The sequence below is a fragment of the Pteropus vampyrus genome, unplaced genomic scaffold (assembly GCF_000151845.1).
Source record: "Pteropus vampyrus isolate Shadow unplaced genomic scaffold, Pvam_2.0 Scaffold20, whole genome shotgun sequence".
NCBI lineage: Eukaryota > Metazoa > Chordata > Mammalia > Chiroptera > Pteropodidae > Pteropus > Pteropus vampyrus.
Window position 1 is genome coordinate 14,038,564 of NW_011888801.1, and position 18,107 is coordinate 14,056,670.

Here is an 18,107-nt window from a genome sequence, read left to right on the forward strand (position 1 = left end):
AGTTCTCTTGATGCTGAGTTAGTTCTAGTAAAAAATAGCTAATTGAGAGCAAAGACATTTTCCTTTTCAGGCATGGTCAGGAAACACGAGGGTCTTGCCACAGAGATGTGACTGTGTGCCAGAACTCTGAACAATAGTGAGAGGGCTTCCGGTCCCAAGCACCACTCTACTTCCTCCAGAGATATAGAACTCAGAGGTTGAACTCAGCCTGTCCTGAAGCTACCCGTGTGATACATTTGCTTCTAGGGATAGTTAGTAAACCATAGGTGCCAGTGGTGATTCAGAGGTGAATGTCACAGGAACTCACAGTCTGAGTTTGAGGGTGGGTAGGGAGAGGAGTGTAGAAGATAGTAAGACAATTCTGGTGGCTGTGACAAAGGTTGTCCACAAGGCATTGGGAGAGAGGGGAGAGAAAGCCTCAGAGAGATGGGGACATTGGAGCTAAGCTTTAAAGAAAAGACATGTCCATGACAGATTAGGTAAAGGAGGAAGAGAAGAGAAGCTCAGACACAAAGAGAGGCACAAAGGAAGATGCCCATTTGGGGACTTTGAATAGTTTAGCTGGGCTAGGATAGACCATGTAGGTAGAAAGACAATGAGTGGAGCTGACAAGTTTAGTAGAAGCTACATTATGAAGAGCCTTGAATACTATGTTAAGAGAACTGAACTTTATTGGGTTACCAGCCATTATCATCATCATTGTTATCATAATTATCACCAACACCACGACATTTAATGAACACCACTGTATGAAGGCAGAGTTCAGGCTCTGAAGACAGCATATTTTGGTCAAATTTCAGCTCTGCCACTAAATGGTCACAGAGCCATGGAAAATTATTTAACCTCCTTGATCTTTAACTTTCTTTGCTGTAGTGTGGGGATAATATCTTCCTTGTGGCATTACAGTGAAGAGAAAATAAAGCAATGCATGAGTGCTTAGCATGGTGAGCAGAACAAACACTGTAGCATGGGAAGCACTTGCTAAGTGTAGCTACTGCTTTAGTTGCCAAAAACTCAGCAAGTATTTTATTATTTTATCTTTACAATAACTCTGCAAGGTGGATATCAATATTCTCATTTGGCAGATGAGGACTTGAAACTTGTAGCAATTAAGTGACAGAGTTAACATAATAGCAAGATGGTGGCTATCTCTGATGTGGGGATCCTAGACCTCTTGATTCTGTGTAAGTTGCCTTTCCTGTAAGGAAGTAGCCATGGGAATCAAGGACATGATCAGTCTGACCTCGAGTCATTGATGGGTGTTTTCCAGATTCTGCTGCCATGGAAATCTCCCACACAGTCTGATGGAAATAAGACCTGGCTTGGAGTTGCACTTATCTATTAAATCATTTGTCCCTCAATTTGGAAAAGGGTGCTTTTTTTTCTGAAATATGCCTGTATTTCAACACATTGAACTAATCTTATGGGTTTCAAATTACTAAAATATTGACATAATTAATAACCTTAAGTAGCACTGTGTAAGGGCAGGGTATTTAAAAAGAGAGTCATTTCCTCCAACAAAGAAATTGGTAAAGTAGTAGTCTTTCTTTGTTAAATTATAACACATTAGAAATTCCAAATATGTTGAATTTCTAGGTTCCTCATGCCCTTTCTGAACCTCACCCTCTAAATCTTTTATCGTTCCTAAGTGGAAAATCTCAGATCCTAGTCAAATTCCAGGTGACTTCTTAAGGTAGCCTCTTCAACAGAGCAAATAGAAATAATCTCACTTGGAGATAAAGAGGATGAAAAGCAAGCTACAAGAACATAGAGTGATGGAGTGGAAGTTAAACTTAGGATGAGCTCTAGTCCAATTATCAGGTGACCTTTCTTCTAGTCCCTGTTGCCATAATTATTTTTATGACTTATATAGTCCACTTCCTCTTTCTGCATTTTAAATTCAGGTACTTAGATTTTGGCTAGGTCACAGGGGTTTCAGACTCAATGTCTTGGGGTCAGATGAGTAAAGGAAATGCATAAATGAAGCCAGATGCCAACAATAGGAGTGGTGAGGCCTTTGGCTATAGGGAAAGGTATTTGCCCTTTCTAAGATAATCTAACTAGGCAGAAATAAAACAAAAGCAAAGCCAAAATATGCCCACCAAGTAAAACACTTCTATAGACCATCAGACTCTGATGAGATAATAAATTCCTTTCTTTATGAGTGCATAATGCAGTGTTAAAATCATGGACTTTGGAATAAGACCTGGGTTGGGGTGCCAGTTCTGCCACTTATTAGCTTAGGAAATTGATGCAACCTCTTCAAGTCTCAGTGTCTCATAATATTTTCCCATTGAGAAGAACAGTGGAGAATATACTGTACTTAGTAAGTACCTGGCATACAGTATGTGCTCATTAGATGCTGGCTCCATCATACCCTCCATCCTTTTCTTTCAGCTTTGGTAATCTTTGTTCTTAAGACTCTGGGTCATAATACGTAAAATTTTGGAAATATTGAGTGAAAGGTAATACATTTTAGGTATGTTTACAACTGGCATTACACTACTGATAAATTAATAGCAAATAATTAATATTGAACTGTATGTTAACATCTACTTATGAATCAAAAGGCTAGGGTCCTCTCCTCTGCCTGTTCTGCATTTGATCAGTGATCTGAATGAAGCTCAAATGGTAGGTGACAGATTGGGCATGCAAAGAGTCTCTACTAGCTTAAGCAATAGGTCAGAATCTCTTGAGTCAAAATTCAGTAGAGATAATCATGCTTGTGCTCATGTCTTAATGTACACACATACACACACACAGGGTAATAAAGGACAGAATCGTGTGTGCGAGAGAGTCCTAGGGCATTTAGTGCAAGGTCAATAATAGTCCTAGGTGGGGTGAGGACACCACTACGGTGAATTTTATTTTTTGGCTATCTATATAGAAGTATAGTATTCAGCCAAAGGGAGTTGATGACCTCACTGATCCCTTAACACACCACATCCATGTTTATTCAGAGGCGAGAAAGCAAGATGATGAGGGGCCTGATCTCAGGGTGTGTAGCCTAGAGAGAAAAGCCTCTGAGAGAATGAAAGCTGGGCAAATACTTGTTGGTTGGCTGGTGGCAGAACAATGAAAAACAGACAAGGACCAATTAGTTAAACAGTGAAATGCTTAGGTTCAATATAAGGGCACACTTGTTGAAACTGGATGGGCAGTTGTGGAAGTAGTGAGCAACCCTGCACTGGGCATTCCAACTAGGTGTTAGGTTTGAGATGGTGAAAATCCAGCACCTGGACTTGATGACCTTATGATCTTGATTGGCTCTGTGAGCCCATGCTTTGGGAATGTGGTCACTGGTGAAGTACATGTATCTTAGACACCCATCTGGCCTCTCAAGATGGTGGAAATGGCCAAGCCCATGTAAGTGTTGTTCATAGAAAATACTATATGCCAGTTACTCAATTTAGGTAACCCCAGTATAGGGCAGGGCCATGAGCACTTTGATTTTTCTATAAGTTTTGAGGGGTTGGCCTAGGACAGACTGGGATGAGTACCCAGTGCCCAATCCATAGTGTCAACAGTTTCAGTTGATTTTCCTGGGTTTATTTTGGGGTGATTCAGTTCCCCTCATCCCTGACCTATAGGAGGCTAGAGGTACTGCTGCTCACAGAGCCTTCAGGGTAAAGGCAGCCCTGGAACCTGGAACTAGCTGGTGCTCTGCAAGATTCAGCACTCAGGGGCCTGAAAAGCAGTGATCGCAGCAATGAAGTGGCCTCTGGTTTGAATTCCTGCCTCTCCACTCACTGGGTAACCTCATCAACAAGCCATAATTTCTCTGGTCCTTATTTTCTTCATCTGCAAAATGGGGGAATAATAGTATCTAAAACATGGTATTTATATGAGGTTTAAATGAGCTAGTACACAAAACCACTTAGAAAAATGCCTGCAAATAATAAGCGTTCAGTGATGTTAGGTTTCATCATGGGGTCTGAGGATAAGGTAGGTGTGTGCTCCTGCTCTTGTACTGGGCTGGCACAACCCACGATGGCCATACCATGCAAACTAGCCACTCAGTTGGAAGGAATCTTATTGTTATTAGATAAGAAAAGAAGACTAAGATCCTGAAAAGACTTGCATCCTATAAGAAAAAATGCTTTCATAGGTGGTTTCTATTGGCGCCCACAAAAAAACATACTGTGAGGTAGGTATTGTCATTATTCTTATTTTAAAGCTAAGGAAACTAAGGCTTAGAGAAAGTAACAAGCCCAAGTTTGCCTGTCGGTTAGTGTCAGATCAGCATGAGAACCTTCTCTGGGTAGATATTTGTGTGCCCTATACCTAGAAGATGAAGGAAAGGTGAATGTCTTTTTGGAAACTCAGAAACAACACACTAGGCCTTGAGCCACAGTTTGCTTGTGAATAGATCCCTCATTTCTACAACAGGCAATGTTCTCTACAGTCTTGTTCAAGGAACCTCCTCTGGACAATCATGGATGGAAATCTGTTAACAATAACAACAACAAATCTGTTTAAAAAATATCTCTTAACAAAAGAGTAGTTTTAGAAGTTTACTTTGGCCAAAGCAATAAAGACACTCAGGATAAGTTAATGCCTCTCTTTCTGGGCAACCTGAGGATGCCCCATCCACAGGTGGGAAGGTTTCTGGCTAGAGAATGGTATTGGGTCCCAGGGAGTCCTGTGCTGAGCTCCATTGGTTATATAATCCAGCTATCATGGATTGAAGAGATATTTCCAAGGTGGTAGAAACTCTTCATAGATGTTTCAGTTTCCAGGCTGTGCAGGCATCCTCCTGGATGGATATTTACAAGTTGATTTCTCTGGTGACGTTCTTATTCTCCATCTCAGGGCTGACCATAGACTCACTGCAGAGAAGGAGTTTTGGTGCTGAGGTGAATGAACTGGGCTGACAACTGTCCATGACCCCCAGCCTTTCCATGAAAGTCCATGCTCACTCTCACCCCTGGCCTTTGCATGTGCCATTCCTTCTCCCACAAAAACCATTTCTCCTGCTGGCCTGGCTCTCTATTCATTATCCTTCAATACTTAATTGGCACATCATCTTTTCTGACTACTCTCTCAGTCTTCTGGGTTAGGTGTACCTCATACGTCCTAGAACATCTTGTGCCCTTATGCTCACACTTACTAGGCAGCGATTGTATCTGAGGCACAGGGGTAGGTGCTAAGGAAACAAGAGTAAAGAGTAAAGAGTTATTGTCTCAGGCAGCAGCTTAGAGTGTAGTGGGGAGGGAGCATGGATGGGAAGAATAGAGAGAGAGAGAGAATGAGAGAGAGAGAGAGAGAGAGAAGGTACAAGTGAGCCTGTCAAAGTATGGTATTTATAATGATTGAAGTATGGACACGATGTTTGTTGGGAAAGTCAGAAAATATTTCTTAGATGAGAAGACATGTGAATTGTTTCTTGAATAACAAGTAGGAGCTCAGCAAAAGGATGGGATGGGAAAGTGCTTTCCCAACGTTGGGCATCATCAGTTGAAAAGGATGTGGTGTATTCAGCAAAAGGTGAAAATGTTACTAGGGCAGGAGTGCAGGGTAGGCCAAAGGGAAAGATGGGAAGTAAAGCTGGAAAGAGACAAATACTTTATAAATATAAGATTCTTGGCTTCCGTTACCAGAAAGCATTGACCATCACATACAAGTAACTCGTAAAAGAAGCAGAATATTTAAAGCAGGCACCCACATGCACCTCAGTCTTAGTTGCAAATCTATACAAGTGCATCAAGGAAGGCTTTAGACATGGGTTCTAATGACTCAGTGGGCTTTGGACCCTCCTACATCTAAACCGAGATCACAAATTCCCATGTCTACAGGCTGTATGAACCCCACAAATATCAAGCTGGTGGGGACTGTGGCAAAACAGAAAGTTTACACTCTTGTAACGAGAGAGGTAAGTAAATAAAGATAAAAACTTCAACAGCTTGTCAAATAAAACACATCTGTAGGCCCTATTTATCCCTGGCAGCCCACTTACAGTTTTTGATCTTAAGAGCTGAGGTCACTTAAATTGTACTATCTCTTTTCCAAAATTACCAAATAAAGAACATTTCAAACAAATTGGAACAAGCAACTAATACAAATTTGAGTAGCTCAAAAGAAATCCCTAATTCTTTTTAAGTGTTCGAGGGGAAGAAGACACTAGTTATCTGATAGTTTATACGTCTATGTCAGGACAATGTGGTTATTGTCTAGAATACACAACATGGGCGGATACAGTCATAGTTTGGCAGGATTCACCCCACCAGGGCCCATCCCTCATTGGGCTCTGGAACCATATTAATCTGGACCAGGAGAGAGAGAGAGAGAGAGAGAGAGAGAGAGAGAGAGAGAGAGAGATAGACAGACAGAGAGACACACAGAGAGAGACACACACACACACAGAATAAACATACACAGCTGGACAGGGATGGACTTGAAGTCATAACTATTAAGTGGAGAAAACAGAAAACTCCTTAAGAGCACCCCACAAATTGCTTTGTGATAATTTGCCTTGGGGGTTCAACCTGTTGGCCAGTCTGGTGACCCTGCATGCTTACCACTGAGTCCTAATTGAACCACCATCTCCTTTCTCGTGTTGGAAGTAATATGCGTTAGGAAAATCAATCCATTTGTAGGGGGAGAAACCAGACCGGTTTCCTGCTACTACTCATATTTTCACTAAAACTCCATTTTACTGGAACCAACATTGAAAAAAACAGCACATTTTATTCAAAACAAGGCAATATTGGTATTGACAGAGCTGCAGTGATAATGAGGACGATCAATTTTCCCTCCTCCATTATGGGGTATTGAGCAATTTTGGAGTAAACTTGTGGTATCATTAAGCAAGATCAGCATTTCTCCCCTTTGAAAACTTTTTCTTTTTTCTCTTTTGTGTATTTAGATTTTAAATATTCCTGCCCATGTCGAGGATGGGTGTGGAAAAACAAAAAAGAAAACCAAAAGTCCCCAAAGCAATAAATGAAGTGCTGGTAACAAAAATCAGAGGTTATAGACATTTTCAAAATTTTTATTAATAACATATTGTAATAGTATTTTTGCATCTCACATCATATGACTCTTCAACCCTCCAAGACTCCCCAACTCCCCCCATCCCAAATTAAGAGATGCAGTTACCAAAATCCAAGAGGGAAATTTCAAGGCAAGAGGATGGAAGCTCCTTTTCTGTTTTGAGAAGAGTGGAGAAGGAAGGCAGAGGTGCAGGCTCTGTTGGATGCAGAAAGGGATGCTTAGAGCACCAGAAGAAAGATTTAGGAAAGAGAACCAAGGATGTTGTGTAGATTTTCACATGGAAAAGCTCTTCAAAGTAAAAATGATGGAATTGTTCACTGCAAATGACTTTTAGCATTTCTACCTTCTGTTTCTGGTCCCTGTTGGCTACGCCAGTTCAAGGTGGCTATGCAAACACCACAGTGACAGGGAAGGGGATCATCTTCATTCATTCAGGCTGCTATAACAAAATGCCATCCACTGGGTGGCTTAAAAACAACAGACATTTATTTATCACAGTTCTGTAGGCGCTGGCAGATTTGGTGTCTGGGGAGACATTGATGGTCCTCTTCTTACTGTGCCTTCATATGGTACAAGGGAGGAGGGAGCTCTCTGGGGTCTCTTTTCTAAGGCCACTTATCTCATTCATAGGAATTTCACCTTTATGACCTAATCACCACCTTTATGACCTAATCACCTCCCAAAAGCCCTACCTCTAAATACCTTCACGTTGGAGGTTAGATTTCAACATTTGAATTTGGGGGGAACACAAACATTCAATCCTTTGCAAGGATCATCATCTCTAAGTGATTAGATCTCTCCTTGACATCAATGACGTTGAAAAAATGATGACATTTTAGAATGTCAAAATCCTGGTTGGGAGCAGTCTCCCTGAAAAACCATTCTAATATAGTCAAATTTTAAACTAAAATTAAATAGTCTAAAATTTTAAATCTGAAATGTTACCGAAGACTCAGTAAAGATGGGAATATTACTGAAAGCCGTCAGTTTGAGGCAGGAGCTCTGGGTGCTGTGCTTCTGGAAGGCAGGTTGGAGGACAGTAGGGTGAGCTGTATGACCCACTCATTTTTTTAAAAAAATTTGGAAACTGATGATCAACAGTGCAAATATGTTTCACCATACAATTTAATCCTTGAAATATATTCTACAAAACTGTGTTTGTAGCCTGTGGAATAATGCAATCTTATTAATTTTTTTGTACCTTAGTGATATAAACATTCTCTTGACCATCTCTGGGCAGGGATCCCCCAAATGACTGCATATGTTGGGAGGAGATGGTGGAGTGAGGTGATTCTCAGCCAGGATTTGCCCTAACTATGTGGCCTGGATAGTTGACTTGTCTGGGTTCGGTTTTCTCATCTGTAAAATGGTGATAGTAATAGTACCTTCTTCAAAGGTTTTCTCACAGAGATTGCATAATTTATACACGTCAACATGTTTCAACTAGGGCCAGGCCCATCCTGCACACCCAGGAAATATTCCCATCACAGGATAAAATTTGGCCCCAAAAGTAGGTGCCAGGCCTGGACTCCTTCTAACTCCAAGAGCACTGTGAAATGTGCAAAGAACTGTGGGGAACCCCTCCCCTCTCAGACTACATAAATTCTCTGCTTGAACATGGACTGAGACTATCTCTTTACCTGTCTCACCTTTTAGTTTGTAATTCCCTTGAGAATAGAGACAGATTCATCTTGAAATGCCTAGAACTTTGCCCAGAATTGACATTAGAGAGGCAGTTAAGACTCATTTTCAAGAGAAGGCAAAGAGAGAGAAGCAGGGACAGACTCCAAGAAAGCTTTCATAGGGAACACGTGTGGGTGACAGATGGTCTGAGACTTGATGGATCCAGAAGCCAGTCCTCATTTGATAAAGATTTTTCAGTAAGCACCTTTATGATTATTCCTGGCTTTATGTGATAAACTAATCTAGATGTCATCTCAATTGTCATAGATCTCTTTACTTGAAACCAGGGCAAAGCTAGGGCAAAGGTGTGCAATATGAGAAACATACTACTGCTTCAAGTTGAGTTCCCTGGGAGTGGATCCCAAGACAAGAGTACAAGTGATGGGCTTCATTGAGGGAGGGATGCCAGGGAAAGGAGTGAGGGAAGCAGGATGATGCAGGAAAAGGAGCTGAGAGGGGATGTACTTACCACTGAAATCTTGCTTTAGTTTGAGCTCATGGGGCCTCTGCAGCAAGAATTGCACCACAGAGACTGAAGAGCATGACCTCACTGACTATAGTCTGGTGTGTGTGTGTGTGGGGTACATGAATGTATGTGTTCACACACATGTACATGTGTTCATGTATGAATACATATGCACCTGCACACACGTTTCTGTGTGTATTCATGTGCTTGGAATGTTTATATGTCTATGCTTATATATGTGGGTGCACGCACATGTAAATATGTGCATGTATGTATGTATGTATGGGGGGCTACATAGCCCCTGCCCAGGGCAGTTCCCACTTACGGGAGGGAAGTTCTCCAGAGAAGGGGCAACTCCAGTGGATACACTCATCCAGAAAAGAAGTCTGGTTGGGACCACCATATCGTCCACTGCAGGAAAATTCCATCAAGATCTATCTGATATCCATCTCACTTTAGACAATATTATACTACAATAAAAGAGAATGTGGATATCCTAAGAGTTTTTTGAAGGAAATTTCATCCCCCTCCATTTATATATCCAGGAGGGCTGGGAATTACAGAGGTTTATCTTTTTACGAAGAAAGAAAGATTGTCAAAATGATGTATTGCATTTCGCACAAATATTTACTGAACACACTCTATTCTATGGGCTTCCTTGGCGTAAAGATAGAGAAGTGACTTGAAATTTTATAGGGGTAAGATAAGAGCGTGCCTGTTCCTGTGTCAGGATATGTTTAAAATAAAGAATTGGACAGAGGACCATTAGAGGACAATTGGGAGGGAGATGACACCTGGGGAGTAAAGAGAAGATGTCAGCCAGGGCTTCCACAGGAGCCTTGACTCTGCTCTGGTGTAGTTCAATGAGTGAAGGTGGAGAGGGCTGCGTATGCCACAGCCAGTAGCGTGAGGAGAGTGCTTCCTGAGTCTTGTCCTCCCAGGTGAATTCCACCATCTGTGTCAGCAGTATAAACTCAAAAGCAGGACATTTACGAGTCAGCTGTGAGGAGGACGTGAGACCCACTAGAGGGCACAGCCACTGCCCAGCACCAACTGCTTCTCGATAGACAGGACTGAAAACCTGCCTGACTAGATCTTTCCATCTTTTGAGAGAGGCCATATGTCTGAATTTTTATTTGAAATCTTCTGACTTTTAAATTTTAGCAATTAATTTAGAAACTACTTAAATATCATGTGAGTTAAACACCACACATCTCTGGGGAAGATATGGGTCTCGCCTGTCAGTTTGCAGTCTCTGATTTAAGCTGTCGCCTCTTCGGCAGCTGATTCCAGTGACTCATGTCCTCCCATAGACTGGACTCCAGTGCCTGCCCTTCTGAAGAGGGCACATCTGAGGACACTTGAAACAGATGGGAGTGCAATGAGAACAGGCTGTGATGGGCGCAGTCTCCTTGCCTCACAACCAAATTGAGGCCTAGTCAGGAGCCTATCAGTATTGCCCACAAATTATTCTGACCTCCAGGACTCATGGCTTTGGTTACCTTTTAGCTTTCCAAGGAGATCCAGTGCTCCATGGCCAGTCACATCCAGTCCCTGGTGAAATCAGAGAAGAACCGTCAGGTCATGTGCGAGGCGGGAATGCTCAAGACCCTCATGACCTCCTGCCACCAGGTCCTGATCACTGGCAACAGCCCTCTGCACTCAGGCCTCATCAGGATTTTTGAAAAGCTTGCTTCTCAAGCCATTGAACCGGATGTGTTAAGGTACTGTGTGCTGCATGTGAAACACTGCCAAGCCCCTGAAAATTGTGCTCATGCACAGTGAGCAGGAAGAGTGCACAGGAATAGGCGTCCTCATGTCCTCTACAGGGTGTGGTCCTTCCCAGCATTGCACACTGCAAGCCCAGAGAGGAGCCATTGGACTGTTTGGGCAGTGTGTGTACCCACAAAGCCGACAGAGGTCCTCCCATGATTATAGTCTAAGGGAGAGAAGACGATAGTTAAAGGGTCTTGCGACAATATAGAATAGCTCTGTGGGAATGCTCAGTGGAGAGTGCTGGGGCTGCTTGGAGCTGGGAGAACCACATTTGGGAGATTGGGTGTAAAGAGGTGGAGCTTCAAGGAAGTCAGCCTGGTGAGCCCTGAGGCCTGTGCAGATGCTCACCAGATGAGGAGAGGAGAGGTAGTGGCCGGTGAAGATGTTCTGCTGAGAAGGGTGGGGGCAGTGAGGCGTGACTGTACTTGAAAGGCTACACTGCAGAGAGCTTAGCTGGTGTGAGGGGCAGTGGTCAGGACTGCTGACAAAGAGGGGGACATATTCTGAGGGTCCCTTCTTGCTGGCTGCTCCTCCATAAAGCCACATGTTTCCTGAAGAGTTGCAGCAGAGAAGACAAAAGCACAGAAGACAAAAAGGCAGAGGAAAGAAAGGCTGAAAGAGGGAGGTCAAGAGTCTCTTTAGTACCTGTGGCCAGGCTACTCACTCTGTCATGGTAGGGAGGGTGATGCTCAGGGATCACAGGCCTGCTGACACACAAGACCAAGTGCAGGGGAGATAGAAGACATGCAACACCTTCAGCTAGCAGGGATGGGACCCAGAGATCAGATCAGCCTCTTTTAGTCTCTCTACATGCAGGCTGCCAGATACAGTCATTGTGCTTAAGCTCTTTATGACAGAGTGTGAGTTATAAACAGTATGTGACAAAATCATTTTTCAACAGATTCCTTTTTCTTTCAAGGTCCAGTATGAGGCTCCTAGTTGGTCACTGGTTAAATCAAAAGCACCTAAAAAGTCAAAACTCACCAGCTCTCTGATCTGGGTGCTATGTATGACTTGAGGAAAGAGTGTCCAGGCAGAGAGAGGAAAACATGGAGGGGGAATTAGGGAGCACTGGGATCTAGGAAAGTGCTGAGAAGAAGCTGCAGAAAACTTCTACCCACTAAATGTCTTCATCTGATTCTCTTGTATGTTATGATATTTAGACAGTTTTTAGGTCTTGGAACTCCCCCGCCTCCGTTGGCTGCAGTGAAAATTCTCAGTTCATCTTGTGTGGACAGAGGGGACACTGGATGCTCAGGTGAGAACAGAGGAAAGAAACGGGGCAGGTAAACAGAAATTTAGAAAAAATATGTGTTTATTGTAAGGGTTCATTTACAACAGATAGAAAGTAGGTAGATTTAAAAGTTAATTTGCCTGCTGTTCAATGGAGCAAATGGGGAAAAGCAGAGGAATTAGTGGACCCAAGAGAGAAGCTAGATCTAAAAGGAGGACGATACTTACCTCCATATAAAGTAGGTGATGGTGAGCATATACTTGACCCCTTTGGGTTCAGATCACAGATACAGTGATAAGATCATGGCATAGCTGGAGTATCCCCTATGGAGGTGCCCAGTGACAACTTTCTGCACAGCTCTCAACTCAGGGGTAAGTTAGGGATCAGGAGGCCAAAACATTGGGTGGATCCCCTAGTATCAGGCCTGGTACCTGGGAAGATGCTTGTCTAGGGAACCTACAAGGAGAAAAAAAAGCTGTGAACACACTGAATGTAAGATCACATAAGACATTAAGGTAAGGAGGCCCAGTTGCAAAGCAAGATAGGGAATCAGGCTTGGGCTGGGAGCTGGAGGTGGAAGATGAGAGCTTTCATGAAGATAGTCCATTGTGAAAGAGAGTGTGGAGCTCGGTGAGCCAGCCCAAAGCCTCGGTGAGTGACTGACAATAGGGCAAGCCAATGACAGAAACAGAAAGAAAGGACGTGATGGAATTAAAGGGAGAAGAAGTTTCTAGAAGGAACAGGTTGTCGTCATGGGTCAGTGTTATCAAAATCAGCAGAGAACCCATATAGGAGGGCCCAGGAGAGCTACTCTCACAGTGGTTAATAAATGCATGGTGACTAGAGACTTCCTTCAAAGCTGTGGCAGAAATGTTAAGACTATAGTCAGAAGAGGGGTGGAAATGCTTTGAACAAAGATATATCTCTTCTCTTGCTTGCTGTTTTAGGGTCACAGGCAATGGTACCAATGACTGCTGAGAGTCCTGTGAGAACCACTCGAGATGCTGGCCCATGCCCACCAGTCTCACAGGCTCTCATGCCCTCAGGGCCATCTGAGAGCTTCACCCTTCAGATGGCACTGAGCCTCATCTCCATGACCTCCCCACGCAACCTACAACCTCAGAGGGCTGCCCTGGCTCCATCGTTTGTGGAATTTGACATGTCTGTGGAAGGTTATGGGTATGATAGGCTTTTGTATATTTGAAAAATACTTTATTAATTTCCCAGTGCCTCAGATGAATTATAATATTGATTACAAAATTGTAGTTCCCATAAGCTCTCACCATTCAGCAGAGGACCATGTCTGGGTTATGGATACCTTGTCTACTCAGTGGCTTCTCAGGGGCAGTGTCCCCCACTGTGTAGGGGCAGGACCCTCTTATTCTCCTGGCATGTCTGCATTCTGGAATGTTCTCTCCTCCAGCTTTCAGTGTGGATTCCTTCTCTAGGGCCATGGTACCAGCATCAGCTGCTTTCTGTCCTCGGAACCTCATTTTCTAAGAGCCAGTGAGGCCCCTGCAGAGGGACAGAGGGGAGTTGTCATAGCCAGAAGCTGGCTTGCAGGTCAATGATTTGAGACACTTTCCTGTTTCCAGCTGTTTGTTCATTCCAACCTTGTCTACGATTATGGGAACCAGCACCGAGTACTCAGTCTCCGGAGGGATTGGGACAGGTAGGTGCTTCCCAGGGGATTTAGCTCATTGAGCTCTCTTCATTACACCTGGGGAGTCAGTCCTTAAGGAGGCTTGATTTCAGATTTCAACTTGGTATTTCAAGAAAGCATGAGTCTTCCTCTTGGTCCTGTTTAACTGTAGACAAGTCATCCTTCCAATTTGTCATGTCTCTCTTAAGGCAGGGGTGTCTTATTCATTGTGTGTCCCAAGGGCTGATCCCATGACTCTGCATATAGAGGGGGCTCAGTTAGCATTGATGGGCTCAGTGGGTTACCTGGTGGCTGAACCCATTTAATTCATTTTGTCAGTGACTGATAAAGGCTTAAATGGACACCTCACCCCTAGACAGGATATGAATTCTAGATTGATGGCCATCCGGAACAAAGCTATCCTTGGCTCATGTGGGGATTGACCTGGGCCTTGGCGTGCTTTACACAGTGGTGCATTCAGCTGAAAGCCAAGCACCTTCTGTTAGGAGAACCAGGGACTGGGTTTCTATGGGAGGGTGGGTGCTGAGGAGCCATTGCATTCGTGGCCCATCGGTGTTGGGCACCAAGTCTGATGCTGATCATTCAGTGAGGAGATGGGGCCCCGCTAGTGCTGCCAACCCAGTCCTGAGGTGGGAGAGCATTGATCCCCCTGGAATGGAGCATTCCCCATGCAAGATTCAGCCAGCTGAGGCTAGTGCCCTCTGCCCCACATAGCACACTGCCCAGCTTTAGGTCAGCTAACCAGTGGGCCAAATGGTGATGAATCTCAGGGTTGTGTTCCTCCCATCCCCTTGGTAAGGCAACATGGATTAATAGGTGGGGCAGAACTGGAGAGGGTCTTTGAGGATCTAGGCTCAACTCCTGGTGGGAACATGACTTATTCCTGAGAGAATGAATAAGGAGACAGAAACATCCTGCTGGGTGGGGTTGATGTAAAAGTAGGTATGAGTCCATAGAGGCACATTGCTGGCACACAGTAAGACCACCTCTGGGCAGAATCAGAGTGACACTGAGGCTAGACAAGACAAAGCCTAAGGGCGTGCTTGTATTCTGACTCCAGGTGCTGACAGGACCTTCCCTCCGCTGGGGGGCCTGACCTTCTCTTGCTGGTTCCTGATCAGCAGACAAAGCACTGTCACCGAAGGCCACCCGCTGCGCTTCCTAACCTTGGTGCGCCACCTGGCCAGGACCGAGCAGCCCTTTGTCTGCTTCTCTGTCAGCCTCTGCTGGGATGATCTCTCCTTGATTGTATCTACAGAAGAGAAAGAGTTTCAGCCCCTGGGTAAGGTGTTGGGAGCCAAAGTTGGTTTTGTCCACACTTGGGGGAAATGGGGCTAAATTAGCAGTTCTTGGAACAAGAGCCCGGGAGTCCAGCCCTCCTTCAGTGGTGCTGGTGGCTGCTCCTGGCTCTGCCTGGCTTTCCAAGTTCACCCACCTATGATGGCCTGAAGTGGCCTGAGATGGCCAATTCCAGAACATCTTGGCCATATCTGTTCTCATGTGCCCTGAGAATGTCATAGTGAAGCATCCAGAAGGGCCAGAGGATGGCTTGGTATCCTTGACACACAGCACAACTGCTGTTTCCCTGCACCCTCTCAGAACTTTGCCAGAAAATGTGCATCATTGTGGAGGCAGTCCGGTGTGGGCTACACCTGGAGTCTGACTCATGGATTTGTATCATGTCTGCGTGAACTTGGGAAAGTTACCTAACTTCTCCATTCCTCAGGATGATAAAATGGGGATCATGATAGCACCTACCTCACAGGGTTATCATGAAAATGAAATGAGCTAATATTTGTAATAGTCCTTAAAACACTGTCTGACACAAAGCAAGATCTCAACAATGATAGCTGCTGTTATTATTTTATGGGAGGGTGTGGTCTTGGCTCCTAGGGCCCAGGGCCCTTTTCTTGTTCTCTTGGGTTGTTACAGCATAAATCTGCAAGTGAAGGCTAGTGTTTGTTCTCTCTTCTAGATGTCATGGAACCTGAGGATGACTCTGAGCCCTCTGCAGGACGTCAGCTTCGGGTCAGGTGTGGCCAACTGCTGGCTTGTGGTCAGTGGCATCACCTGGCTGTAGTTGTCACCAAAGAAATGAAAAAGAATTGTACTGTTTCTACCTATTTGGATGGACAGGTCATTGGCTCAGCCAAGGTGAGATGATTCCCTCAGTTGCCCTTGCCCCAGGGCTGTGCTTCCTGGCCACACCATTCTAGGTAGCTTCAGTCCAGTTCTTTGTTTTCTTTTGGTGGTGAAGGGGTTGGTATCCAATATACCCTTGCTGAGCTCAGACATAAAAGAGCATCTTTAGAAAATGGAGATCACACAATCAGGGCAGAAGGTAAAACATGAAAACAAGAATAGTCATGGCATTTATGACTGTGAGAGTAGTCATAAGAAAATATAAATCTCCAGAGTAAAAAAGGCAAAGTTTCTCAGATTTTAAAGAATGAATCCCCCAGAGAGGTCTGAGCAAGGCCTAAAATCTGACTTTTCTAAGAGGCTTCCTGGTGAGTCTAATGCAGGTGGTCTGCACACTACAATTTGGAGCAAGGTGCTAAAGCTTATGAAGACACAAACAGGTCTTGCCAGATTTAGATCAAGAATGGTGAAGAACGGATGGTCCTGTGCTCAGAGAAAATAATGGAATGAGAACACATATTTGGAAGAAGTGTCTCATCACTGTCATTTAGAGACACATCATAGTTAGAATGTCAAAGATAAAGACAAAGAGAGAATCTTGAAAGCAGCAAGAGAAAAGCAATTAGTTACTTTCAAGGGAGCTCCTTTTCTCCCTCCCTCTTTCCCTCTCTCTCTTCCTTTCTTCCTCCCTCATTAAATATTTATTGAGCACCTACTATATGTTAGGTATTTTTTTTTGAGCACCTACTGTGTGGTAGATACTATTTTAGGTGCTAGGAATTGTCCATGCCCACCAGCCAAATACTTCCAAGAGTGTGCATATAGTACAAAACAAAAGTTAGATTTGTTAAGCTTGCTGTAGTAAGAGACTCCTTACCCCATGGTGTAACAAGGAGTTAGGAGTGGCTTATATAGGATTTGGGCTTGTTTTAGGTGATTTTTGGGAGAGTTTAAAGAAGTAAAGGTCAATCTGTTCTGATTTGGGTGCTGTCAGAAAGAGGCAATTTAATATCTGTGTATGTTCAGAATTTTCACCCAGGAAGTAGGAGGAATAGAGCAGGGCTAGAGCTATCAGTGTAGAAGCAGCAAGAGTTACTCACATTAGCCAGGATGGGAAGTGTGGTCACTTTGTGCTTGCACAGTGTCTTTGTTTTTATCTGTTATGGTATGATTACAGATGGGCTTTTTTTTTTTTTTTGGTCTTTTTTTTTTTCACAGATATGTTGTTATTCTGTCTTGTTTCATAAAACAGGCTGATATTCTGTGAAGTAGTTCATGTGCCTTGAGGCTAAGGTGTGTCCTATTGATATTTGGATCTCGCTTGCACTTACCCGGGGCTGGCACATAGTAAGCATATAATAAACACTTGGTGAATCACATTGAATTTAAAGCCACAAAGAATAACATGGTCTGGCTGATAGTGTAGTTGAATGAATTGGTACATGGATGAACATCCGACCCCATGGGACCAGTGAAACTAGTCAGTGAGCAGAAAGATTGGATATGTCAAATATGCCCAAGTATGCCATGGAGAATGGCCAAGGGCCAAGGCTGACAAAGTTGACTTTCCAACATGATCTCAAGTTGGTTCAGTATCAATAGTGAAATTTAACTGGGATAAACATAAAGGCCTGTGTTTAGATGCTAAGATGACAGAGCTTGGGTTGGGATGACCCAGCTTAACAACTGTTTTCAAATTTCAGAGACTTTGTTTTTTATTTCCAAGAGAAAATAAGTTAAATTTAGAACAGCGAGGAGTATTTTAACAGCCTGAATTTAGCAAAATGATGTGGGAGTAGTTTGAAACATCTTAAGTTTATAAATCAGTCTGAATGGCACAGTGAGAATATTCAATAGGAATTTGAGAAGAAAAGGGCCAGCCGATTTGGAGGGGTAGAGCAGAGCTTTGGTGTGGGAGAGAGAAAAGTCTGTGACTGGGAAGGTGGGAAAGAAGAGAGAGCACAGTGGACTTCACTCTAGGCAGGCCTGGTGTCTGAAAACTTGATTTGTTTTTATTTGAAAATTTCATTTAATTAATAGGGAGAAAAATATTTCTAAAATTATATGAGCTCTCATTTAGAAAATATATATTTATATACATGTGAATGTATATATTGATTTTATAGTCCTAAAAATAATATAAACATATT

General features: G+C 43.5%; 1 protein-coding gene across 6 annotated transcripts in view; it reads left to right on the forward strand.

Moving 5' to 3' along the window:
• The window catches only part of WDFY4 (WDFY family member 4), a 288,917-nt gene that overhangs the window by 71,097 nt on the left and 199,713 nt on the right, over window positions 1–18,107 (forward strand). For all 6 annotated transcript variants that reach the window (XM_011355393.2, XM_011355394.2, XM_011355392.1 and 3 more), the window contains exons 14-19: window positions 10,652–10,866; window positions 12,082–12,176; window positions 13,100–13,331; window positions 13,748–13,824; window positions 14,876–15,097; window positions 15,791–15,969. In XM_011355393.2, coding sequence (XP_011353695.1) covers window positions 10,652–10,866; window positions 12,082–12,176; window positions 13,100–13,331; window positions 13,748–13,824; window positions 14,876–15,097; window positions 15,791–15,969 — 1,020 coding nt within the window. The remainder of the gene's footprint in view (window positions 1–10,651; window positions 10,867–12,081; window positions 12,177–13,099; window positions 13,332–13,747; window positions 13,825–14,875; window positions 15,098–15,790; window positions 15,970–18,107) is intronic.